Below are 26,524 nucleotides of genomic sequence, written 5' to 3' on the forward strand. Positions count from 1 at the left end.
AGTTAGAATCAGCTCAGTGGCAACTAACAACAACACTAATCCATATGACAAGCATGATGATAGGAGTTATGGGAAGATTATTTAAAAAAAAAAAAAAATTAATGAGACAAGATTCTGTCCTTAAAGTACCAGTGAAAATATTAACAAGACTAGAACTGTATATGGTCAGATGCTAACTTGTGTACATGCAATACAGGAGTTCATTAATGGAAAAGATTATGAAGTGGAATAGTAGAGGAAGGTTTCAAGGAAGAGGTTGAGCTTGAAGGATTATAGAGAAATGGCAGCAGTGTAAGGCACAGAATTGAGGGCAGCATGTTTTGGAAAGAGTAAGTTGACAAGTCTGGCAAGAATGGAGGAGACTAAACACAAGGATAAGGGCTTTGGAATAAAGTTTGTAGAAGTTGTTTTTGTTGGTATTAATTATGGAAGTAAATAATAAAAACAATTGTTTTAGGGTAATTCATTGAGTAGCTTTCGGAAGGACCGGTAAACGGGTAAGAAAAAAAAAAAAACCTGCTACCTTTGTGTCGATTCTGACTCATAGTGACTCTATAGGACAGAGTAGAACGGCCCCATATGGTTTCCAAGGAACGGCTGGTGGATTCAAACTGCCGACCTTTTGTTTAGCAGCTGAGCTCTTAACCACTGCGCCACCAGGGTAGAAGTAGAGAATTACTGAAATTAATTTTTAATAGACTAGTTAATGGGTAATTACAATAAATACCAGTGATAGAATTTTGCAAGACCAACGACTTCTTCATTGCAAATACATTTTTTCAGCAAAATAAATGGTGGCTATACACATGGACCTCACCAAATGGAAACCACAGGAACCACATCAGCTACATCTGTGGAAAGAGACAATGGAGAAGCTCAATATCATCAGTAAGAACAAGGTCAAGGGCGACTGCGGAGCAGACCATCAATTGCTCGTATGCAAGTTCAGGTTGAAGCTGAAGAAAATTAGAGCAAGTCCATGAGAGCCAAAATATGACCTTGAGTATATCCTGCCTGAATTTAGAGACCATCTCAAGAACAGATTTGATGCATTGAACACTGATGTCTAAGACCAGGTGAGTTGTGGAATGACATCAAGGACATCATACATGAAGAAAGCAAAAGGTTGTTAAAAAGACAGGAAAGAAAGAAAAGACCAAAATGAATGTCAGGAGAGACTCTGAAATTTGCTCTTGAACATAGAGTAGCTAAAGTGAACGGAAGAAATATGAAGTAAAAAGGCTGAACAGAAGATTTCAAAGGGCTGTTCAAGAAGACAAGGTATTATAATAAAATGTGTAAAGATCTGTAAGGCTGCCCAGAGTCAGAATCGACTTCACAGCAACGGGTTTATGGGTACAAAGACCTGCAGTTAGAAAACCAAGAAGGAAGAACACACTCGGCGTTTCTTAAGCTGACAGAACTGAAGAAAAAATTCAGCCCTCAAGTTGTAATATTGAAGTATTCTATGGGCAAAATATTGACTGACACAGGAGGCATTAAAAAAAAAAAAAATGGAAGAAATACAGAGTCACTGTGCCAAAAAGAATTGGTCAACGTTCAGCCATTTCAGGAGGTAGCATATGATCAAGAACCAATGGTACTGAAGGAAGAAAGTCCAAGCTGCACTGAAGGGAATGGCAGAAAACAAGGTTCCAGGAATTGATGGAATACCAATTGAGATGTTTCAACAAATGGATGTAGCGCTGGAAGTGCTGAGTCGTCTATGTCAAGAAATTTGGAAGACAGATTCCTTGCCAGCCAACTGGAAGAGATCCATATTTGTGCTCATTCCAGAGGAAATGATTGAACAGAATGTGGAAATTATCAAACAGTATTAGTAATATCACACACGTAGAATTTTGCTGAAGATCATTTAAAAGCAATTGTAGCAGTACGTCAACAGGGAACCGCCAGAAGTTCAAGCCAGATTCAGAAGAGGACATGGAACGAGGGATATCATTGCTGATGTCAGATGTATCTTGGATGAAAGTAGGAAACACCAGAAAGATGTTTGCCTGTATTTTATTGACTATACAAAGGCATTCGACTCTGTGGATTGTAACAAATTATGGATAACAGTGTGAAGAATGGGAATTCCTGAACACTTAATTGTGCTCATGAGGAATCTGTACACAGACCAAGAAGCAGTCGTTCGAACAGAACGTACGGATACTGCATGGTTTAAAATCAGGAAAGGCGTGCATCAGGGTTGTATCCTTTCACCATGCTTATTCAGTCTGTATGCTGAACACATAATCCGAGAAGCTGGAGCATTGGAAGAAGAATGAGGCATCAGGATTGGAGGAAGTCTCATTAACAACCTGTGATATGATGATGACACAGCCTTGCTTGCTGAAAGCAAAGAGAGCTTGAAGCACTTACTGATGAAGATCAAAGACTACAGTCTTCATTGTGAATTGCATCTCAACACAAAGAAAACAAAAATTCTCACAACTGGCCAATAAGCAACATCATGATAAATGGAGAAAAGATTGAAGTTGTCAAGGATTTCATTTTACTTGGATTCACGGTCAACACCCATGGAAACAGAAGTCAAGAAATCAAATGACGTATTACATTGGACAAATCTGCTTCAAAAGACCTTTTTCAAGTGTTAAAAAGCAAGTATGTCACTTTGAGGACTAAGGTATGCCTGACCCAAGCAAGGGTATTTTCATTTGCCTCATATGCACGCAATAGCTAGACAGTGAATAAGGAAGACCGAAGAAGAATTGATGCCTTTGAATTATGGTGTGGGCGAAGAGTATTAAATATACTATGGACTGATAGAAGAACGAACAAAATCTGTCTTAGAAGAAGTAGAATCAGAATGCTTCTTAGAAGCACGGATGGTGAGACTTCGGCCCATGTTCTTTGGACCAGTTTTCAGGAGGGACCAGTCCCTGGAGGACATCATGCTTGGGAACATTAGAGGGTGAGCGAAAAAGAGGAGGACCCTCAGTTAGATGAATTGACACAGTGGCTGGAATAATGGGCTCAAACATAGCATCCATTGTGAGGATGGCGCTTGAACTGGGCAGTGTTTCTTTCTGTTGTACATAGGGTTGCTGTGATTCAGAGCTGACTGGTTGGCACCTAACAACATAACAACAACAAACCCATTGCCATCCAGTCTATTCCTACTCATAAGGACCCTATAGAACAGGATAGACCTGCCCCAGAGGTTTTCAAGGCTGTAATCTTTATGGAAGCAAACTGCTTCATCTTTCTCCCACAGAGCAGATGGTAGGTTTAAACCACCAGCCTTTTGATTAGCAGCTGAATGTTTAAACACTGCATCACCAGTGCTCCAATAACAACAATAGTTAATTATATTAAAATATAAGAAGCCTATCTTTCTGCATCCCTCTTTTCTTCACCCTCCAGTTTGGCTTAGATTGCTTAAATAAGAACAGAAGTCACCTATAACATGCGATAAAATATCTTTTCTGAATCATTTATTTTAGGTATTTTTAAAATCAGTCTGTTCTTATATATTCTTGTCATGGAAAATCACTATCTAGTTAATTTCCCAAGTCTTTCTACACCAAGAAACAAAATAAAACAACAACAAAAACACTGTTTTGAGAGTTTAAGGTTTAAAGAGTTTGTTCAAGTGCTTTTGCTGTTTAGAATCCTTACCTTAGAGGCTATACTAGAACACACTCAAAGTCACTTGATTTAGTACTTCCATTAGCCTTCTACTTGGGGATGTAGTCGCTCTTACGTTGTCTTTTTTAATGAAGGGCAGTGGTGGTTCAGTGGCAGAATTCTCAGCTTTCAGATGGGAGACCCCCAGGTTTAGTTACTGGCCAGTGTTCATCATATGCAGCCACCATCTGTCATTGGAGGCTTGCATGTTGCTGTGATGCTGACCAGTTTCAGCGGAGCTTCTAGACTAGGAAGAAAGGCCTGCCAGTCTACTCCCAAAAATCAGCCAATGAAAACCCACAGCTGTTTGATCCCGTTGTGCACGAGGGTCATCATGAGTCAGGGACCATTTTGACGGCAGCTAACAACAGCATTGAACATGACTATAATAATTCAGAAAAAAATAAAATTACATAGTAGAGGTTTCCAATGAAAATCATAAAGAGGTTACTTACCGTAGGTGAAATGAACCAAAAATCACTTTTCCCTGTTTATTTCTTTCTTCCCTTAAGTTTAAACAGTTTAACATAATTTTGAAATTTGACTCCTTAGTAAGGAGTCTGTTTGTTATTAGTTTAAATTTACTTTTTAAAAGTTTATCTTTCCTGAAAAGCTATCCTAGAATCTTTCTTCACATTCATTAGTTACATTATTCAATGGTTATATTTGGTTCTCTTGAATTTTTTTTTATGGGTTTTTAAAACCAGTTGCAGAAATACAGCCTCAGGGAAACATGGTTTAGCAATGGTAAGTCTGAAAAAAACGTAAGGACTTTAATACTGACCTCACTATAAAACAATAGTATTTTACACTCAGCAAAAAACTAACTCAGTTTAAAAAAAAAAAAGTTTGTATTATGGGAAACTTCAAAGGTATGGAAAGTAAACAGAAGAGTATAATAAATGCCTACTATTCATCACTCAGCTTCAACAATTATCAACATGCTGTAATTTTAATATAAATTCAGTTTCATCTGTACCTCCACCCATTCTCCAACCACTGCTCAATTATTATCATTATTACTTCTGCAGCTTTTTGGAGGTTGGTAAAATTTTCATAAATTTAAACATAAATCTTGACTTTACAATTTTGACAAGTGGGTATACCCTCACGATATAGAACAATTTCATCACACCAGAAAGTTCCCACATGCCCCTTTGCAGTCAAACCTGTCCCCAATCCCCAGACAACTACTATTTTAATTTTTTTCCCTTAGATTAGTTAGAACTTAATATAAATGGAATCATACAGTGTATACTTTTTTGTATTTGACTTCTTTTATTCAGCATGTCTGTAAGATTCATTCATGTTGTTGTGTGTTTCAGTACTCTTTTTTTTTTTATTGTGTTTGGGTGAAAGTTTACAGCTCAAGTTTATTTCTTATTCAAAAATGTATACACATATTGTTTTGTGACATTGGTTGTAGTCCTTACAATGTGACAGCATGCTCCCCTTCCCACCCCGAGTTCCATGTGTCCATTCATCCAGTTCCTGTCCCTTCCTCCCTTCTCGTCTTGGTTTTGGGCAGGAGTTGTCCCTGTGGTCTCGTATATTTGAACTAAGAAGTACATTCCTCATGTGTGTTATTGTTTGTTTTATAAGCCTGTCTAATTTTTGTCTGAAAAGTAGGCTTCAGGAGTGATGACAGTTCTGAGTTAGTAGAGTGTCTGTGGGCCATAGTCTTGGGAGTTCCTCCACTGTCTGTCAGACCAGTAAGTCTGGTCTTCTTTCATGAATTTGAATTCTGTTCTACGTTTTTCTCCCGTTCTGTCTGGGACTCTTGTGATCTCTGTCAGGGCAGTCAGGGGTGGTAGCCAGGCCCATCTATTTCTTCAGGGCTCAGGATCGTGGAGGCTCTGGTTCAGTACTCCTATCTTTTTTATTACTAAGTAGTACTCTGTTATATACTAAATGATGCCACAGTTTGTATATCCCATCTCTATTTAAATTGTTTTCAGTGTGAGGGTCTTATGAGTAAAACTGTTAGGAACATTTATGGACAAGACTTTATAGATATATGGTTTCTTTTCTTGGATAAATACCAATGTAAGTAGAAGGAAGGACATTATAAAAATAAGAGCAGAAATCAGTTAAATAGAAAATGGACATACAATAGAGAAAATTAACCAAAAAGTTAGTTCTTTTAAAAGTTTAGTAAATTTGATAAACCCATAGCAAGACTAATCCAAAACAAAAGAGAAATGCAAATTACAGGGTCAGAAATGAAAGAGTATATCGCTACAGATACTATAATAATCAAAAGAATTTAAAAAATGAACAGTTTTATGCCAGTATATTTAACAACTTAGATGAAATGAATTAATTCCTTTACCAAAAAAATATATATATATTTACCAAAAATCAACACAAAATGAAATAGAAAATTAGAATGGCCCTGTGTCTATTAAAGACATTGAATTCCCAACCATAATGCATAATGATGAGAATAAAAACACATATGATGTGGGGTTCAAGAGAAAGTAGGAGAGGAATTAGAGATTAATGTAGACAACTCTGAGTTTTGCTGTGAAAGGGAACAGAAAAATCAGGCAAAGGGGAGCATATAGGGGCTAAGATAAGGGATTTTAGGGGATCTTTTTGTGGAGGGGTTATGAGATTTATCAGCATATAGGTGTTTATATAGCGATGAGAATGATCCAATAAGAGGGAAAACTGATGATGCCGGAGAGAGAAGAGAGTGTTGCTGGGATGGTATCTTTGAAGCAGATTGGGATCAGTATGCAGATTATGCATAAGTGACCCATGCTTTTTTGCATGTCTTCCACTATGTGTACCCTTTCTCAGTTCTTTTGGATGCTTTAAATAATGATCTTAACCTGTTGAAGTGGAAGAATTTCCTAAATATCTGAAGCATATTCTGTTTGTTCTCAAACTGAATTAATTGTTCCTAAGAGATTTGAGGATCAAAAATCAAAATAACCAGAGCTTCTTGAAAAGATTCTGAGGGTAAATTCCAAATGGTTAACAGAATCAAGATGGCTGTTAAGACTATTACATGCTTTTGTAATTTATTATCAACGTAGAAGTCTTGGTATACCCAAGTTTATCTTACACTTTATATGCATCAAAAATAATTTTCTCTGTGTATGTTTTAAACAAAAAATTACAAACTTCAGAATCTGTTGCTTTTCAATAGTGTTGAATAATCGGTTCAGAACAATTTGGCTAACCTTTGATGAATTAGTACAAAAATGTGATTTAAAAAAAAAAATTCCCACCCTTTTACAGCAATTGAAAGTGTGCCCTCTTGTGGACTGTTCAGCAATTTTCATGTAAAAACTTTTTTTCTCTTATATTTCAGATTAAATTGTGTATCATCAAATGTGTTGTGGTCAAAAGATAAGACCTAGATCTTATTATAGTTCTTTAAAGCTTAAACTCCATTTAGAAAGAAATAAAATAGTCGTTTAATTTTGATTTTCTAATACCTCTATAGGAAGTAGTCTCAAATAGTCTTAAGATACAGGATCAACCTTTATTAGGGGCTTGGAGACAGGCTGTTTCTTTTGCAGAGTAAAAGAAGGTGAAAAAATAAAATTTATTTTTTGTGTGGACCAGGAACCCAAATAACTCATAGCAGCACTTGGAAATTTCCTCTGTTTAAAAAAAAAAAAAAAAAAGTATAATTAATCAAATTCCAGGACGGTTTTTTCCTGATGTAGTTTGTACTTTTGATTAGACTTTGTGCAACTTCTCACAGACGTCTGCAAATGAATTTAACTGTTAAAACTGAGACCTTTCAAAGTGATATGAAGTTTTGCTAAAGTCAATTTATATAAAATGCATGTGAAATTAATTGATAAGAACAAGGAAGAAAACTGATTATAGAGATATATTAATAAAACTATTTTACTTCTTAGTGAACATACACATTCTATAAACTGCTTTTGAGACATCTTAAATCTCAATTTGATTTACTTATTGGTGAATTTTCTTACTCTGCATAATAGTACTCAGTGATATGACTATCTTTCCGTTAATATAACGTATATTACTGTACAGCTACATTATTGGGACACACACATACACTATTGGTATCCAGCATAGTGGCTGCAGCAAGACGGGCTCTACATGCATGGCAGCTCACAGCCCCAAAAGCAAAGCATGTGTCTCAAGAGAACTTTAGAGCTTTGCTTTAGTTTTTCTCATTTAAAATAGTAAATAGTACAATGTTTGTTGTTAGTGCCGTTGTGTTGGCTCCAACTCATGGAAGCGTTACGTGTAACAGAATGAAATGTTGCCTGGTCCTGTGCCATTCTCACAATCTTTGGTATGTTTGAGCCTATTGTTGCAGCCACTATGTCAGTCTATCTCATGGAAGGCTTCCTTGTTTTTGCTGACCCTCCACTTAATAAAACATGATGTCCTTTTCTAGCGATTACTCTTTCCTGATCATATGTCCAAAATAAGCAAGACAAAGTCTCACCATCTTTGCTTCTAAAAAGCTTTCTGGCTGTACTTCCTCCTAGATGGATTTGTTCCTTCTTCTGGTTGTCCCTGGAATAATCAATTAGAATATACCATAAACTGATACGTAAGAAATTTCTTATCCATAAGAAAACCTTATGGATAGTACAGCATAGGTTTATTTATTTACTTACCTATTTAAGATTTTTATCCTACCTATTTCCCAAGAGGATTTGAGACATAATATTAAATGTAATACAACCTGGGACAATAAAAACATACTAGTTTTAAGCCCCACCTCCCCAACCGAAAGTAACATTACCTAGGAAGAAGAGTGCTAATCAGCTAAATATTCCACATATATGAAATTTGAGTTATTTCAAAATAACGTTATAATCACTCAAAGCAACAACGTTGTGTAAAGAATACTGAATTAGAAATTAAGCATTTGTTTTCTAGTCTTGGCTAGATAAATTACTGGCTGTGAGACCTTGAACAAACATTTAGCTTCTCTGAAGAACTTTTACCGTTTTCTGTATAGCTTTTATTGGTTTATATTGCTGTCGTATTAATGTAGTAGGTATTTCCCTACTATAGATTTATATCCTGCAAACATGTATGGAAATACAAGATTCAGTTAGAAATACCTGAAATCAAATCCCAGCTATGCTTTGTGCTATCTGTGTAGCCATAGGCAAAGTATTTAGGCTCTGAGCCTTAACTTTTGCATCTGTGAAATGGAGATAATCTTCACAACCTTCTGATTTTGGTATGATTAAGGAAAGATGTGTTAAATGTCTGGCACATAAGAAGTGCTAAAAAAAAAAAAAAACCTTTTTTTCCCCTACAATGTTACCTTATCTCTTGGCAGTTTCATTGATGATTATTATTTGGCTGTTATCAACCCTCTGTGGATAATTTTCACATCTAGAGTTGACGTTCTGACCACTTTTGTCGGTTCCTGAATTTCCAACTTCCAGCTTTAGACGTCTTCAGCAAGATGTTATGTTGCCATTTCAATCTGAACAAGTCCAAAAGTGAACCATCGTTACATGTCAGTATTGCAGTATTCTCCTAACAGGACTTAACTGCCTCGATTCTCTCTTTTGGAGCCCTGGTGACAGTGGTTAAGAGCTCGGCTGCTGACCTTTTCAGTTGAATCCACCAGCTGCTCCTTGGAAACCCTCTGGGGCAGTTCTGCTCTGTCCTGTAGGGTCACTATGAGTCAAAATCGACTCAATGGCAACAGATCTGGTGTTTTGGTTTTTTAGATTAGGCTTACTGAAAGCTTAAATTTGCTTTTATCAAAGATACAAGGAAAAGTTCAGGATTACATAGTAGACTCCTTTGCAGGTTGCAGTTCACCTTTCTGGCCTTATGTTCTGGCCAAGGTGTGTATGAATATACCCTACATATACTATTAATCTTTAGCACCTAGTACAGTGTCTCCATATAGTAGATGCTTAACATAGATTTCATGGATAATTATTTAAATATCCCAGCAAAATCTATGTCCATATAAAAGCAACTATTAGAAGACTCATTTAAGCTTTTTCATTTTCTATCCATAGTTTATATCATTTTTCTGAACCATAACATAATATTCTCAAAGTAAAAAAAATTGAAGCAATAAATACACAGGCAGTCCCTGGGTTACAAACATCCGATTTATGGACAACTTGTCCTTGCCCTTTAATGTGCCCTTACTTTGAAATCGTTGAGCCAACCCCTACTTGAAGCACATTCTTCATTACAGTTACCTTCACTTGCTGCACCTTTTTCATTGAAAAGGCTTTTAGCCTTTTCTTGCACTAAAGGCTAGTACAGTGAAACCTCTGAGAGCCAAAACTCAGCATGACTGCCTTGTTTTTCCAGGTCTTGCAAGTTTTCCACCTCTGACAGGGTGCTATCTTACCACTTTTCTCTCGCTCTCTATTAATGGAAAATACTTGAGGGTTCCTTCTCTCACAGGATTCTGCCTTACACAGCTGCCGGCTTATGCAGGTTTTACTGTATTTATATATAGGTACGTTGTTGTTGTTAGGTGCTATTGAGTTGGTTCCAACTCACAGCGACCCTACGTACAACAGAGCGAAACACTACCCGGTCCTGCACCATCCTCATGGTCATTTCTATGGTTGAGCCCATCCTTGCAGCCACTGTGTCAGTCCATTGCCTTGATGATATTCCTCTCTTTTGCTGACCCTCTACTTTACCAAGCATGATGTCCTTCTTCAGGGACTTCTGTCAGGTCCCTCCTGATAACATGTCCAAGTAAGTGAGATGAAGTCTCGCCATCCTCACTTCTGAGGAGTATTCTGGCTGTACTTCTTGCAAGACATATTTGTTTCTTCTGGCAGTCCATGGTATATTCCATATTCTTTGCCAACACCATAATTTAAAGGCATCAGTTTTTCTTTATTCATTGTCTAGCATTTGCATACACATGAGGCAATTGAAAAATACTGTAGCTTCAGTCAGGCGCACCTTTGCTTTTTAACACTTTAAAAGAGGTCTTTTGCAGTAGATCTGCCGAATGCAATGCATTGTTTGATTTCTTGACTGCTGCTTCCATGGGTGTTGATTGTGGATCCAAGTAAAATGAAATCCTTGACAACTTCAATCTTTTTTCCGTTTGTCATTATGTTGCTTATTGGTCCAGTTGTGAGTTTTGTTTTCTTTATGTGAGATGTAATCCGTACTGAAGGCTGTAGTCTTTGATCTTCGTCAGTAGGTGCTTCAAGTCCTCTTCACTTTCAGCAAGCAGGGTTGTGTCATCTGTTATTAATGAGTCTTCCTCCAGTCCTGATGCCTCGTTCTTCTTCCTGTAGTCCAGTTTCTTGGATTATTTGCTCAGCATACAGATTGAATAGGTATGGGTAAAGGATGCAACCCTGATGCACAACTTTCCTGACTTTAAACCATGCAGTATCCCTTTGTTCTGTTTGAGCGACGGCCTCTTGGTCTATGTACAGGTTCTTCATGAGCACAATTAAGTGTTCTGGAATTCCCATTCTTCTCAGTGCTATCCATAATGTGTTATGATCCACACAGTCGAATGCCTTTGCGTAGTCAATAAAAACACAGGTAAACATCTTTCTGGTATTCTCTGCTTTCAGCCAAGATCCATCTATCATCAGCAATGATATACCTCGTTCCATGGTCTTCTTCTGAATTCAGCTTGAGTTTCTGGCAGCTGCCTGTCAATGTACTACTGCAATAATTTTTTAATTGTCTTCAGGAAAATCTTACTTTTGTGTGATATTAATAAAATTGTGTGATAATTTCCGCATTCTGTTGTGTTGGATCACCTTTCTTTGAATGAACGCAAGTATGAATCTCTTCCAATCAGTTAGCTATGAAGCTGTCGTCCAGATTTCTTGGCATAGGTGAGTGAGCATATCCGGTGCTGCATCCATTTGTTGAAACATCTCAATTGGTATTCTGTCAATTCCTGGAGCCTTGTTTTTCACCAGTGCCTTCAGTGCAACTTGGACTTCTTCCTTCAATAACATTGGTTCTTGATCATATGCTACCTCCTGAAATGGTTAAACATTGACCAGTTCTTTTTGGTACAGTGACTCTGTGTATGATTTCCATCTTCTTTTGATGCTTTCTGTTCATTCAATATTTTGCCCATAGAATCCTTCAAAATTGCAACTTGAGGCTTGAATTTTTTCTTCAGTTCTTTTAGCTTGAGAAATGCCGAGCTTGTTGTTCCCTTTTGGTTTTCTAACTCCAGATCTTTGCACATTTCATTATAATACTTTACTTTGTCCTCTCAAACCACCCTTTGAAATCTTCTGTTCAGCCTTTTTATTTCATCATTTCTTCCATTTGCTTAACTCCTCTATGTTCAAGAGCTAGTTTCAGAGTCTCTTCTGATATCCATTTTGGTCTTTTCTTTCTTTCTTGTCTTTTTAATGACCCTTTGGTTTCTTCATGTATGATGTCCTTGATGTCATTCCACAACTCGTCTGGTCTTCTGGCATTAGTGTCCAATGTGTCAAATCTGTTCTTGAGATGGTCTCTAAATTCAGGTAGGATATACTCAAGGCCATAATTTGGCTCTCGTGGACTTGTTTTAATTTTCTTCAGCTTCACCTTGAGCTTGCTTATGAGCAATTGATGGTCTGTTCTGTAGTTGGCCCCTGGCCTTGTTCTGACTGATGGTATTGAGCTTCTCCATCTCCACTTGCCATAGATGTAGTTGATTTTATTTCCTGTGTATTCCATCCAGCGAGATCCATGTGTATGGTCACTGTTTATATTGTTGGGAAAAAAAAGTATTTTCAATAAAGAATTCCTTGCTCTTACAGAATTCTATCATGTGATCTCCTGTGCCATTTCTGTCACCAAGGCCATGTTTTCCAACTACTGATCTTTCTTTGTTTCTAATTTTCACATTCCAATCACCAGTAATTATCAATGCATCTTGATTGCATGTTTGGTCAATTTCAGACTACAGAAGTTGGTAAAATTCTTCAATTTCTTTATCTTTGACACTAGTGGTCCGTGCATAAATTTGAATAATAGTCGTATTAACTGGTCTTCCTTGTAGGCGTATGGATGTTATCCTATCACTGACAGGGTTGTACTTCAGGATTGATCTTAAAATGATCTTTTTGACAATGAATGTGACACCATTCCTTTTCAATTTGTCATTCCCTGCATAGGAGACCATATGAGTGTTCAATTCAAAATTGCCAGTACTAGTCCATTTCAGTTGACTAATACCTAAGATATTGATCTTTATGCATTCGATTTCATTTTTGATGACTTCCTATTTTCCTAGATTCATACTTCATAATTCCATGTTCCGATTATTAATGGACGTTTGCAGCTATTTTTTCTCATTTTGAGTCGTGCCACATCAGCAAATGAAGGTCCTGAAAGCTTGACTCCATCCACATCATTAAGGTTGACTCTACTTTGAGGAGGCAGCTCTTCCCTAGTCGTTTTTGAGTGCCTTCCAACCTGAAGGACCCATCTTTTGGCACTATATCAGACAATGTTCTGCTGCTATTCATAAGATTTTCACTGGCCAGTTTCCTCAGAAGTAGACCGCCAGATCCTTCCTAGTCTGTCTTAGTCTGGAAGCGCCACTGAAACCTGCCCACCATGGATGATCCTGCTGGTATTTGAAATACCAGTGACATAGCTTCCAGCATCACCACAACACGCAAACCACCACAGTACAACAAAGTGACAGACACGTGGTAATATATAGATATAGTTTAGGCAAAAATGGGCTTGTACTGTGCATATTGATAATATTTTCACTTAGCAGTATATCTTGGATATATTTTCATGAATTTTAAGAGCTTTGCCATTGCTTTTTATTTTAAATAAATTTGACGCAGATTTGTGGAGGAATTAAATATGGAGAAGACACAGTAAAACTGGGTTAGTTTTTAGTCAATGATTCTTTCCCTTTTCTCCTCCTGGAAAGTACACTCCCATTACAACACCCCCATGGCCAAACTCAAATTTTGAAGGCCACTTTATTTTGCTTGCCTAGTATAATGTCTGAGACGGTGACACAAAATAAATACTACTGGACACATCATCATGAAGGGCCAAATGCTATAGAAACTGTTGTTTTAGGTAGCATTTATAACTCAAGGAGTATGTATAGACGGTTGGATGAACTATTGATCTAACCTAGAGTATGACATTTTAAAACTATTTTAACTGATAAATAACTAGTAGAAGGAAAATGCTTTCATTATATCAAGGAAAAGGTGAGACATTATTTTGAAGAACAACATGAAGTGGAATTTAAAGGAATTTCATTTATTAAATTACTAAGGCAGACTGAAAAGTTGTTTTGGAAAAAGCTAACAATTTGATATATTTATTGTATGTTTAGTTCATCATTGGTGTATTCAGAGATAAAGGAAATAAGGGATTTATGCTTGGCAAGATTATTTGTTAAAATATTGCGCCAATTTTGAAAAGAGTTTACGAGCTTAGTATAAAAAGTGCCAGGTTTTTACTTTTTTGGTGTTAATTTATCTGATATTGATTTTCTTCAAAGTGAATTTTGCTTACTGCACTATAGTCCAGAACAAGAAGAAAGCAAGAGTGTACTTGAAGTGTCATAGAAATGTGTAGCACATACTCGATATTGTTATGAAGTAAGGAGTCTTGACTCTACATAAAGACCATTCTCTTACCTGGTATAATCTACTGAATAACATTTATTTAAATTTGACGTTTCAGCAGACCTATGAAATAATATTAGAAAAGGAAAAAGGCATATCTGTGTATGTGAAAGATTTCTGAGATCCTATGCATGACAAAAGCAAGATGTAGAAAACTGTATAATAAATAGCAGCTCACATTTGTTGAATGCTTACTACATGCCCAGCACAGTTCTAAATGCTTTGCATGTATTAACTCATTTCATCCTCAGAACAAAATTAGAAATAATATTACCTGCCTCCTACTTCATGTCAAGTCTGTTCCAACTCATAGCAACCCCATGTGACAGAGTAGAAGAGGAAACTGAGGTACAAGGAGATTAAGTAATTTATCCATGCCACATAGCTAGTAAGTGGGAGGAGTTTGGATTCAGACACATGAAGCCTGTTCTTTTTGTTCCTTGGCTATATATGGTGACTGTTTTCTTTCCTCACATCGGTATTGATTACCAACATGATTTTCAATGGATGCATAGTAGTCTTTCATGAATTTGATTCATTTATTATACTAATAATAAAACCCACCGCCATGGAGTCGATTCCAACTCATAGCGACCCTATAGGACAGACTGGAACTGCCTCATAGGGTTTCCAAGGCTGTAATCTTTATGGAAGCAGATTGCCACATCTTTCTCACATATACCAATAATATTAAATTAAAAATACTGTTAGATATTTTAGTTGTTATCTTAAACATCCATTTGCCTGTCAGCCTGGGTTTGACTCCTGTTGTATGACCTTAGGCAAGTTACTCACCTTTTCTGTACCTTAGTTTCCTCATCAGTTGTTGTTTTTGGGTGCCATTAAGTCTATTTCGGCTCAATCGGAACCCCTGGTGACAGAGTAGAACCGCCCCCATACGATTGTTTGTTTTTTTAAGTAAATATTTTATTGTGTTTTTGTTGAAAGTTTACATACACAGTAAATTAGGTTCCCATTTGACAATTTCTGTACAAATTGTTCAGTGACATTAGTTATATTTTTCATAATGTGTCAGCATTCTCTTTGTGCCCTGGTTGTTCCATACCCATGGAGTTTTCTTGGCTGTAATCTTTCTAGAAGCAGGTTACCAAGTCTTTCTCCAACAGACCCACTGGGTGGGTTCGAACTACCAACTTTTCAGTTAGCAGCCGAGTGGTTAACCATTTGTGCCACCGGAGCTCCTTTTCCTCATGAATAAAACTGTAATATTAGTACCTCGTAACATTGTATGAGGAATAAATGAGAATGCATGTAGAATGGTTACAGCAGTTTTTATTACATAGTAAGTGCTCAATAAGATAAGTGCTCAAATAATGGTGGTGCAAATGGTTTTAACTCACTCAGTGGTATCATGGAAGAAAGGCCTGGTGATCTGTTTCCATAAAGATTGTTTTTGTTGGGTACTGTTAAGTCTATTCCTACTCATAGCAACCCCATGTGACAGTAGAACTACCCCATAGGGTTTTCTTGGCTGTAATTTTCATGGAAGCAGATCCCCAGGACTTTGTCCTACAGAACCACAAGAAAACCCTATGGGGGAGTTCTACTCTATAACACATGGAGTTGCCATGAATCAGAATTGACTCAACAGCAGCAGGTTTTTAAGTGCTCAGTAAATGTTATCATCATCATCATTTCTACAAATTTTTCACTGCTAAAATGTAGTAACATTGTTACAGGAACATCCGTATACATAGTTTTGAGCACATACCTAATCGTTTCTTTAGGATGTATTTCTAAAAGTTACCTGGTTGTGACAAGATTATACACATTTTTCTGCCTTGTCTGTCAGTTGCAAAGTGGCCCTCCACTTGCAAAGATATAGGAAAGTTTATCTATATCACATTATGTGACTGCCCTTTACCCCAAATTAATCCGAATTTGAATATTACTGTAACTTCTGCCAATACTGTTTTATTTGCATGAGAAAGTCATACATTTTGAAATGAAATTAAATGAAAAAGAACTAGGGTCTTTAAAAATCTTGGAAAGTGCTTAGAAGTACCCCTCAGACTCATTATAATGAGCTAAGTACAGAATTTACTATATCAGCTTCCCCTAATTAAGCACTTTTAATTAAACCTCAAGCCTTTCCTAAAATTAGTTGATAAATGATTTCTCACTCAGTCTTTTTTGTGTGTTTGATTTAGTTCTTAGTATTGCAACAGTTTGGTTTTCTTCTACATTTTATTGCTAGTATTTATTTCAGCCACCTTATCATTTAAGTAATTGTAGATGGGCAGGCCTAGGACTATAACTACAATTTATAAGACTGTAGAGAAATATGTACTGGCATTTCAAATGATAATTTATAATAGATCTTCCTGAAGTGGGAATTATTTGTATTAAAAAGACCCCTTTTTTCCCAAATTCGCCTATTTGTTTTCTGTCTTCTCCCATACCTATGTTAGCTTCTCTTGCCTCTCCTCATGAACTTTCTGGATCACTTACCATGTGTCAGGAAGTATATCAGATAATTTGCATGCATTATTTCATTCCCATCACCACTTAGGAGGTGAGCTACTTTCCTTCTCACTTTGTTTATTTAGATCAGCAGCTTTCAAACTGATTTACCTGTGACCCACAATTAGACATTTTACCTAGATTCACAAAGCAATGTGCAATATATTCATATATGTCTATCCCCTCCATGCCTCTCAATGTTGCTGTCAACTCAGTAAATTTATTTTTCAGTCCACTAATGGGTCACTATATCCCAGAGATTGGAAAAGCACTGCCTTAAGTGGCAGTTTTAAAGCACTCATTAAAATCTTCTTTACCATTTGGTTTCTCTTTCATTCAGGACACATTGTTCCCCAGAGATGATGTCTTTCAAGTTCAATTTCAGCAGTTTCATGAAGGACAGTGTACTTTCACAGAGCCAGGCAGACCAAACATTGTCCAAATCCAGAACCAGAAATGCCGTGTATAGTTAGGAGTGTGTATATTCATTTCTAGAATTCTAGGAATTCTGTTCCTTAGTGGACCTGGGTCACCTTCCAATTAAAGTCAGCCACATACTACGGCCTTCAGTATGGATTACACCTCAACATAAAGAAAACAAAAATCCTCACAACTGGACTAATAAGCAACATCACGATAAATGGAGAAAATATTGAAGTTGCCAAGGATTTCGTTTTACTTGGACCCCAATCAACAGTCAGGAAATCAAATGACGTACTGCACTGGGCAAATCTGCTGCAAAAGATGTCGCTTGAGGACTAAGGTGGGCCTGACCCAAGCCATGGTATTTTCAGTCGCTTCAAATGCATGCAAAAGCAGGACAGTGAAAAACGAAAACTGAAGAAGAATTTATGCCTTTGAATTATGGTGTTGGTGAAGATATTGAATATACCATGGACTGCCAGAAGAACAAACAGATTTTGTCTTGGAAGAAGTACAGCCAGAATGCTCCTTAGAAGCGAGGGTGGCAAGACTTCCTCTCACGTACTCTAGACATGTTATCAGGAGGGACCGGTCCCTGGAAAAGGACATCATGCTTGGTAAAGTAGAGGGTCAGCAAAAAAGAGGAAGACCCTCAGAGAGATGGATTAACACAATAACTGCAACAATGGGCTGAAACAGCAAGAATTGTGAGGATATCTGAGGACTGAGCAGTGTTTCGTTCGGTTGTACATAGGATCGCTATGAGTAACACACTCGATGTCACCTAACAACAGCAGCACTTCCACAGATTACTCATATTCTTCAAAATCTGTGACTTTCTTCTAAAATTATAAGTGCATTTTTACTGAATACCTCTGCTGCTCTTCAGAATCTTGGATCACAGTGATATCAGCATAGTTCAGCAGTGAGGTATAAATATATTTGTCAGTAGTCATCGATTCAGTCCATGGTTATAGCACTTCAAATCAAGCAAGCGTCATTGCTCCTGTATCCCTACCTCCTTACTCACAGTTTTCAGTTGACGTTAGAGTATTCAGCTGTCTTGTTACAGTGCTAAGAAAACACAATCGTGGTGAAGTTTATTATTCTTCTAGTTCATATGTGGTTACTAATTACATAAATCATTTTTGGCAAAAAACTACAGCCCAGGGTTGAATCTGCTTTTATATGTTATTCACCTGGGATTTAGAGAAATAGAATGAAGTTACGTAGGCTACAATAGAGACAGAACCCTCTAGTGTATATTATTCTTTATGGTTTCTGTCCTCTGAGTTAAATAATTAAACTTGGTGACTTATTACTACTTAATTTGTTTGGGATTGCAGTTTACATGCACAACAGTAAGTTGTGTATGAATAATGAGGGTGTTTTGTGATACTCTGTAAATAGTTTGCATTCAATTATTTTTTTTTCTGTCCGTTAACTAATCATAAATTGGAATTTTCTTATTACCATAAACTTAGAAAAAAATCATGATGTTTTGGTGACCTCTGTCAGGAAGTTTATATTCTGATTTATTTTTTATTTATTTATTTTTAGCACTTGATGTGACTGCTATTTTTTTGAGTGTTACATTCAGTTTCTGTAGTAACTTTGAAAGAATCAGAGTAATAACTTCACAGCGTTAAGTCCACCGTTTTGCTAAGAAAGGACAAATATAGGATAGCCAATAGTAGTTACATCTTTTCTATACGATTTCCTGTGTTATTTCCTTGTAATGGACTTTTGTTATTAAATTTTATATCAGTCACTCGTAAAAGGAAAGTATTATTTTTTCCTTGGCTGGCTATTAGAAAAGAATGTACATATGTATAAAGGGCATTAAATTGTAAAGGAAAAAAGGAACCGATTACAAAAAAGCCAGGATAGTGCTTACCGCTAGAGGGGACTGCAGTGCTAGCGTTCTGGATGGTGGTTCTATGGATGTTTACTTTGTAATTCTGTTAAACTATACATATATGTTTTATGCACCTTTCTTGGTGTATCATGTGTATAATAAAAATGTTGGAGAAAATTCTTAATTTTATCTACCTGTATCTGTATACAGGAGCCCTGGTGATGCAGTGGTTAAAGTGATTGACTGCTAACTGAAAGGTCGGCAGTTCAAAACTACCAGTTGCTCTGTGGCAGAAAGATGTGGCAGTCTGCTTCCATAGAGATTACAGCCTGGGAAACCCTATGGGGTTGTTAGGAGTCAGAATCGACTGGACTGCAGTGGGTTTGGTTTTTGGGTATCTGTATACTTCTTTTTTTTTTTTTTTTCTTTTTTTTTCTTTTCTTACTTACAAAATCACAGTAAAATACACGAGTAAGAAAAATTATTAGTGTTATATCATTTGACTGTATTGAAGTCTAGAACCCAAAAATCTTAGAATTTCTCTTAACTGTGACTGACTAGCAAATACAACCTCAAAAAAAGAGAAACACTTAAACTGCTTAAATTGGAAGCTACAATTTGATTTTCTGTTTTATCACTGTGTCTTAGTCGATATAGAGTAGACTTGTATTGGCTGATTAGTTTGTATTTAATAAAAACATCTTTGATTAATATATGCATATTAAAATACTATATTATCTATTTCCAAAAAGGACTTAGACATTTACTGTTAAAGGAAAGATAAATGATCCAAAAGCTACATGTTGAAACTAAGATGAGAAAAACTTGTGGATATTGAACAGAATAATGGACAAGGTGTTTAGCAATTTTACAGAATGTCTTCGTGTATCTATTGGATGTTACATCATGATGTTGTTGCAGATCACCAGGCCTTTTTTCCCATGGAGCAGCTAGTGGGTTCGAACTACTAATATTTTGGTTACTAGCTGAGAGCTTTAACCGTTGCGCCACCAAGGCTCCTTTACATCATGGTAGAAACTGAATATTTTAAGTCAATTAAGTCATTTTTATGGGAAGATTGACTGTCCCTGGGTGGCACAAATGGTTAAGTGCTTAACCACTAACCAGAAGGTTGGCAGTTCAAACCTACGTCGAGGCACCGCAGAATAAAGACCTGGCCGTCTGCTTCTGAAAGGTCACAACCTTGAAAACCCAATGAGTGCAGCTCTACTCTGGACACCTGGGGGTCACCATGAGTCGGAATCGACTCAGCGGCAACGGGTTTGTAATGTTTCTACTTTAGTTTAGCTCATTAGTTCTTAAGCTTTAGTATGCATAAGAACTACTTTACAGGGTTATATAAAAAAAAAAGAATATATACTGTGCATCAACTTTTTGCTTTGCAGTACATTCTTAAAATTATTGAGAATCCAAAGATAATGGGCTGTATCTGTCAATATTTACTGTATTAGGAATTAAAAACTAAGGAAGTTTAAAAATATTTACTTACCAATTAATTTTAAAATAGTAATGTAAATTCACTTCATATAAAATAAATGTATTTTTATGGAAAGTAACTAGATTTTCCCAAACAGGAGTGAGAAGAGTAGCATTGTATTACATTTATGCAAATCTCTTTGATGTCTGGCTTAATAGAAGACAGTTGGTTTCTCACACTTGTTTCTGTATTCAGTTTGTTACAATATGTTGTTTGTTGTAGTATATGAAGAAAACTTAGCATCACACAGAGAAGTATTTAGTATTTTAATAGTCTTTTCAGGTAATTTAGGATATTTTTCTTTGATTATACACCAAAATTCAACAAATGGTAGTTGTTGCAAGATCAGTTGCAACATGGAATCTGAAACTATAGCAACAGATTTTTTTGTCTGCTTACGTTAAAATCTATTAGTCTGTCTTACATTTGTGAATGAATCTTTTACCCAGGCATGATTTTTAAAACAGCATGCGCTGGTCATTTAAATAGTGGTTGACTAAATTATGTACATATTTAAATGTTACCACATTTCATACGGTATCAAAAAGTCACATTTGATGTCACTAGAGATCATCACCAATCTCATGAGAAAAGTCTTTTTAAGTTTGGAAACTGTCAGGTTCCTGGTGGCAGATACATTCTGATTTTCAAAATTCTGATTTTCACTTAAAAGCTTGAATTTTGTCATTGACAACAAATAGTGTCAGTTGCTTTCCTTGAAATGTCAGGCTTACTTCACTCATTTTTGAAAAAATGTCTGCCAGATACGCAAATCTGAATAACCATGGTTTGTCTGTCAGTCATTTTTTCAAGACAAAATAGTACTTCATGAAAAAAGTGACTAAAATTGGCAACTCAATCAATTGCCAAGTGCCTTTTGGTATGCAGCAGCAGTACTTTATGTGTACTTCTCATTTCGTTACACAGAATATTAAGAAGATATGGGCTCAAGTGTTGAAATTGAATAAAATTAATAATTTTTAGTGACTGATCAAGGACATCTTAAAGTAAAACTGGCATTTTAAAATGTGTTTGTTTGTGTATTCGTTTGTTGGTTTGTTTACCTGAGAATGTATGGCAGTGAAGAAGGTAATTGCTTATAGAGCTTGGTTTTATTGCCTTGAATTGTAAGAAGATGCAGGCAGTTTTACCAATCATTGCTTTTGTACCACCATCGCAAATTTCACCACAATGAACAAGGCAAATAGTAACTTAGTATTATTATGAAAATAGGTTAGGGTTTATGATCCTCCCCTCCTTCAAACGATCTCAGAGACACCATCACCACCAACGGTCCTCAGACCACACTTTGAATGCCAGTACTATACATTAAGGGAGATTTAAGGTATTTTCAAAGGTAATTTAAACTAGTAAGATTTTCACTCTTTCCAGTGACTGTAGAACCTCATTCCTTCCGATGTGTCTGTTCTATATTATTCTTTAGAACAACTCCATAAGGTAAAATTTATTAATTTTATTTTGTGTCTAAGAGAATTGAATCTCACTGAAGGTAAGTGACATAGCCAAAGTCATACAACTAGTTAAGTAAGTAGGTGGTGCTAGGATTTCTGTCAAGATCTTTCAGATACTACATTCCCATTCTGCCATACTTTTGGAGAAATTTCTCAACCCTGAGTATATTGTGAGCTGATAAATTTAAAAAATCTCTCTGCTAAATTATTGAAGTGATATGGCTATGCTTATACTATCTTCTGTATTGTAATCTTTTCCTTGTTTTTTTAAATGACTGTAGGAGATGGGAGTGGCATGTGCTGAAACAACCCAAATCAGGGTGACAGCGGTACTTGTTCCTACAACTCCCATGCCAAAGCCACATGACCTAAAGAAAGAAAAGTTGCTCTTAGGCTGGAACCTAGTCAACACAGTTCCAAGTTGGAGCATACATGTCCTTGAAATCGCACTAGTAGGATAGACCAATTCCAGGCATCACAGAGCCCCAGAGCAGAAGTCAAAGAACTGATAGGTAACAGATTTTGTTGTTGTTATTAGGTTCTATCGAGTTGGTTCTGACTCATAGCGATCCTCTGTACAACAGAACGAAACACTGCACGGTCCTGCACCATCCTCACTGTCGTTATTATGCTTGAGCCCATTGCTGCAGCCACTGTGTCAGTCCATCTCGTTGAGGAAAGCCAAGTTTGATGCAATAAGGACTGGCAAATGTGGAAGCAACTGTCTTCTATACGTAACCCAACGAAAAAGCAGGGTAGAGCGATGTGGTAATGATTCGTTTCCTGACTCCACTTGCCTACCCAGTTATCCAGCCATGTAGACAGTTACCAGACAGAGAAGTATCACTTGCCTCTATCCTCCAACTTTTGTCAGGTGTGCTGATTCCCCCATCATCCTTTCAGTAAGTCTGGGCTCTGATTGATTATACTCCTAGTGTCTGACATATATTATTCTTGAAGAAGGAACTATAACTGATATTTCTTGAGTATGAGTCCTTTCTTGATTTAAATCAGTTATGACTGTATCATACATTTTTGAGCACGTATTATGTGTAAAACACTTTGCGAGGCACTGTCAACAATAGAAAAACTATTCCACATATTCCTGGGATTCATAATCTTTAATTCACTTTTGGAGTCAGGTGAATTGGGGATAAAGGCAAGCTTTACCACTTCCTAGCCAAGTTACCTTAGCTTCCATATTTATAAAACGGGAATGATACATTAATGGTGTTTACATCATGTGAGATAACATATGTAAAATTCCTAGCATAAGGTCTGGATATAGTGTTATTTCTTTCACTTGCCTGTATCTCAAGGAGCATGCAGCAATAGTTAGAAGACAAGGTAAATACATGAACATTAAGTAATTATGCAAGAATGAAACAAGCCAAGTTTCAAAAGATGTCATAAAGGAATGTATGATTTTTACCAAAAGAATGTTGGGCAATAAATGTCATAAGTTGAGAGTACATTAAGGTAAAAGGGTTTTTGGCTGAATTTTTCTGAGATTTCATGAAGTAGTGGAAACTTGCCCTGGGTCTTAAAGAATTATAGGATTTGGACTAAGGTAGGAAGGGCCTCTGAAATAGGGACAATGTCTCAAGGAAACATATAAAGATGGGAAAACACAAGATTGATTCAGGACAGTCTTATTAGACCAGTTTAGTTGGAGAGGATGGTTTATATAGGAGAGTGATGACAGACGTAGCTAGAAAGGCAAATTGAAGCTAGATTGTGAAGCTGGATTTTTAGTGTGTTTGTGATGTGTGTTACAGTGCTTATAAAGATTGAGTATCCCTGTCTAGCTGTGTAGTCAAGTGGTTAAGAACACAAACTCTGGAGCCAGATTTCCTGGACTGCAATCCTTGCTCCATAGATTACTTTAATCTCCCTGTAAATTAATTTCCTTAACAGTAAAGTACATGATACAGTAGTACCCACCTTAAACCAAAAAATCAAACCTATTGCCATCAAGTCAAATTCTGAATAATAGTGACCCTATAGGGCAGAGTAGAACTGCCCCAGGAGGTTTCCAAGGCTATAAATCTTTATGGAAGCAGACTGCCACATCTTTCTCCTGCAGAGATGCTGATGGATTCGAACCACCAACCTTTTTGGTTTGCAGCCAAGTACTTAATCACTGCACTGCCAGGGGTTCCAGTACCTATCTTACTGGGCTGTTGTTGTTGTTAGGTGCCGTCGGGTCAATTCCAACTCATAGCGACCCTATGTACAACAGAACAAAACACCACCTGGTCCTGCGCCATCCTCACAATTGTTGTTATGCTTGAGCCCATCGTTGCAGCCACTGTGTCAGTCCATCTCGTTGAGGGTCGTCCTCTTTTTCGCTGACCCTCTACTTTACCAAGCATGATGTCCTTCTCCAGGGACTGATTCCTGCTGTTAACATTCCAAAGTAAGTGAGACATACTCTCACCATCCTCGCTTCTAAGGAGCATTCTGGTTGTACTCTTCCAAAACAGATTTGTTTGTTCTTTTGGCAGTCCATGGTACATTCAGTATTCTTCACCAACACATAATTCAAAGGTATCAATTCTTCTTCGGTCTTTCTTATTCACTATCCAGCTTTCGCATGCATGTGAGGCAATTAAAAACACCATGGATTGGGTCAGGCGCACCTTAGGCTGTTGCGAGGACTCAATGAGTTAATGTGTGCAAAGCACTTTGCACTGTCTAACATATACTAAGGATATAAGAATAACGACTGTTATTATTAGGTTGAACAAGAAAAGCAGTAAACAATTTTATTTTTTATAGTGATTGAGAGTTTCCTAATAGTATATTGTTACTCACCATTCTCTCTTAAGTTGACTTAGTTTTACAAGTAATTGTCTGTTTTTTGTGTGTTGCAGTGTTTGGGAAATGGAAAGTAATGACAGCTGGCACCTGAACTAAGTACTTCTATAGGAACCACCATTCCAGAACTTCAGGATGAATGGGGATATGCCCCATGTCCCCATCACTACTCTTGCGGGGATTGCTAGTCTCACAGACCGTAAGTTTGGTTTATTTATCTAATTTAAGCCCTATACTCCGTTAACAGTGATTTAGAGAGAGATTCTAACAAAAATTATCTATGTTGTTGTAATAGAAAAATTGTTAAGATTTGAGATTTTGAGTGATAAACATTATTTCCTTTGATTTATTGGCATAAATGTGAAAGAAGCTAAATAAAACAAAAATTAGCATTGCCAGCTAATACTAGGTAAGACCTTAATGTCTGTTTCCTCCTAAGAACCCATTAAGAATTGGTCGTAGATGTTTGTGAAATGGTTTTTATGTGATTAGTGAAAAAGTAAGGACCAAGGAACATGACAAAAGAGTATTACAAAAAACCAAATGTAAGGAAGCATGGAGTTTGCATATAGGAACCAATACAGACTACTTTTTTAGAGCATTTATAAAAATGATAACTGAAACTGCCCTTCAAAGGAGAAAATTTAACAACTCAACTTATATATATTTTTTAGTGATATTGTTATTTTGGATGTCATGTTCAGTAATCTTTCAAAGGTATAGTCGGCCCTCTGTATCCACAAGTTCCACATTCATGGATTCAGCCAACCTCGGATGGAAAATATTCAGGAAGAAAAAAGTTTACGTTGTTGACGTGTACTGTGTAGTTAGGCCTACGATGGTTGTGTCTGTACTAAACATGTACAGACTTTTTTCCTTGTAATTATTCCCTAAACAATACAGTATATCAACTATTTACACAGCATTTACATTGTATTAAGTATTATAAGCAGTCTAGAGATGATTTAAAGTATATGAGAGGATGTGCGTAGGTTATATGCAAATACTACACCATTTTATGTAAGAGACTTGAGCATCCATGGATTTTGGTATCTGTAGGGTGAGAGGGGGCCCTAGAAGTAATCCCCCACAGATACGGAGAGATGACTGTATCAGCAGGCTGTTTATTCTGAACACTTAAGAAATTTCAAGAACGTTGTCAATCTTTTGAGATTTATTTAATGTAATACAATTTTTTAGGAATTCATCCTTTTTGTAGGCACCTCCAACTATAATTCTTAGTCCCCGTATAATGGGGCAAATAGTTACTTACAATGTTAGTCCCTGTGTCACTCTACCTAAATAAATAAAAGAAATGTGAAAAGGAAGGGTGAAAAGTGAGGAGATGGCATGCTTTTCTTTGTATTACACTGTGTAAGATTGTAGGCTTTATAATAAAGGAGCTACCAGAAAATAACTTCACAAGATGTTTTTATCCATGTTCAGAATCCCATATGTCATGGATTGAATTATGTCCCCCCAAAAATGTGTGTATCAGTTTGGCTGGGCCATGATTCCCAGTATTGTGTGGTTTTCTTCTACTTTGTGATTGTAATTTTATCTTAAAGAGGATTAGGGTGGGACTGTAACACCCTTAGTAAGGTCACATCTCTGATCCAACGTAAAGGGAGTTTCCCTGAGGTGTGCGATGAAAGGGAAGCAAGCAGAGAGTTGGGAACCTCGTACCACCAAGAAAGCAATGCCAGGAGCATAGCACATC

The 26,524-nt window shown here is 36.8% G+C and overlaps 1 protein-coding gene across 4 annotated transcripts in view; it reads left to right on the forward strand.

The window, feature by feature from the left end:
- NIPBL (NIPBL cohesin loading factor) overlaps positions 1 to 26,524 on the forward strand; it is a 213,703-nt gene that overhangs the window by 63,079 nt on the left and 124,100 nt on the right. For 2 of the 4 annotated variants that reach the window (XM_004387886.2, XM_023742000.1), the window contains exon 2: positions 24,861 to 25,003. In XM_004387886.2, the coding sequence (XP_004387943.1) occupies positions 24,940 to 25,003 (64 nt within the window). In that variant the 5' untranslated portion in view covers positions 24,861 to 24,939. Of the gene's footprint in view, positions 1 to 24,590; positions 25,004 to 26,524 lie in introns of those variants that run through there. The other 2 variants (XM_023741999.1, XM_023742002.1) reach the window with 2 other exon arrangements.

Source organism: Trichechus manatus, unplaced genomic scaffold, assembly GCF_000243295.1.
Source record: "Trichechus manatus latirostris isolate Lorelei unplaced genomic scaffold, TriManLat1.0 scaffold00197, whole genome shotgun sequence".
Taxonomy (NCBI): domain Eukaryota; kingdom Metazoa; phylum Chordata; class Mammalia; order Sirenia; family Trichechidae; genus Trichechus; species Trichechus manatus.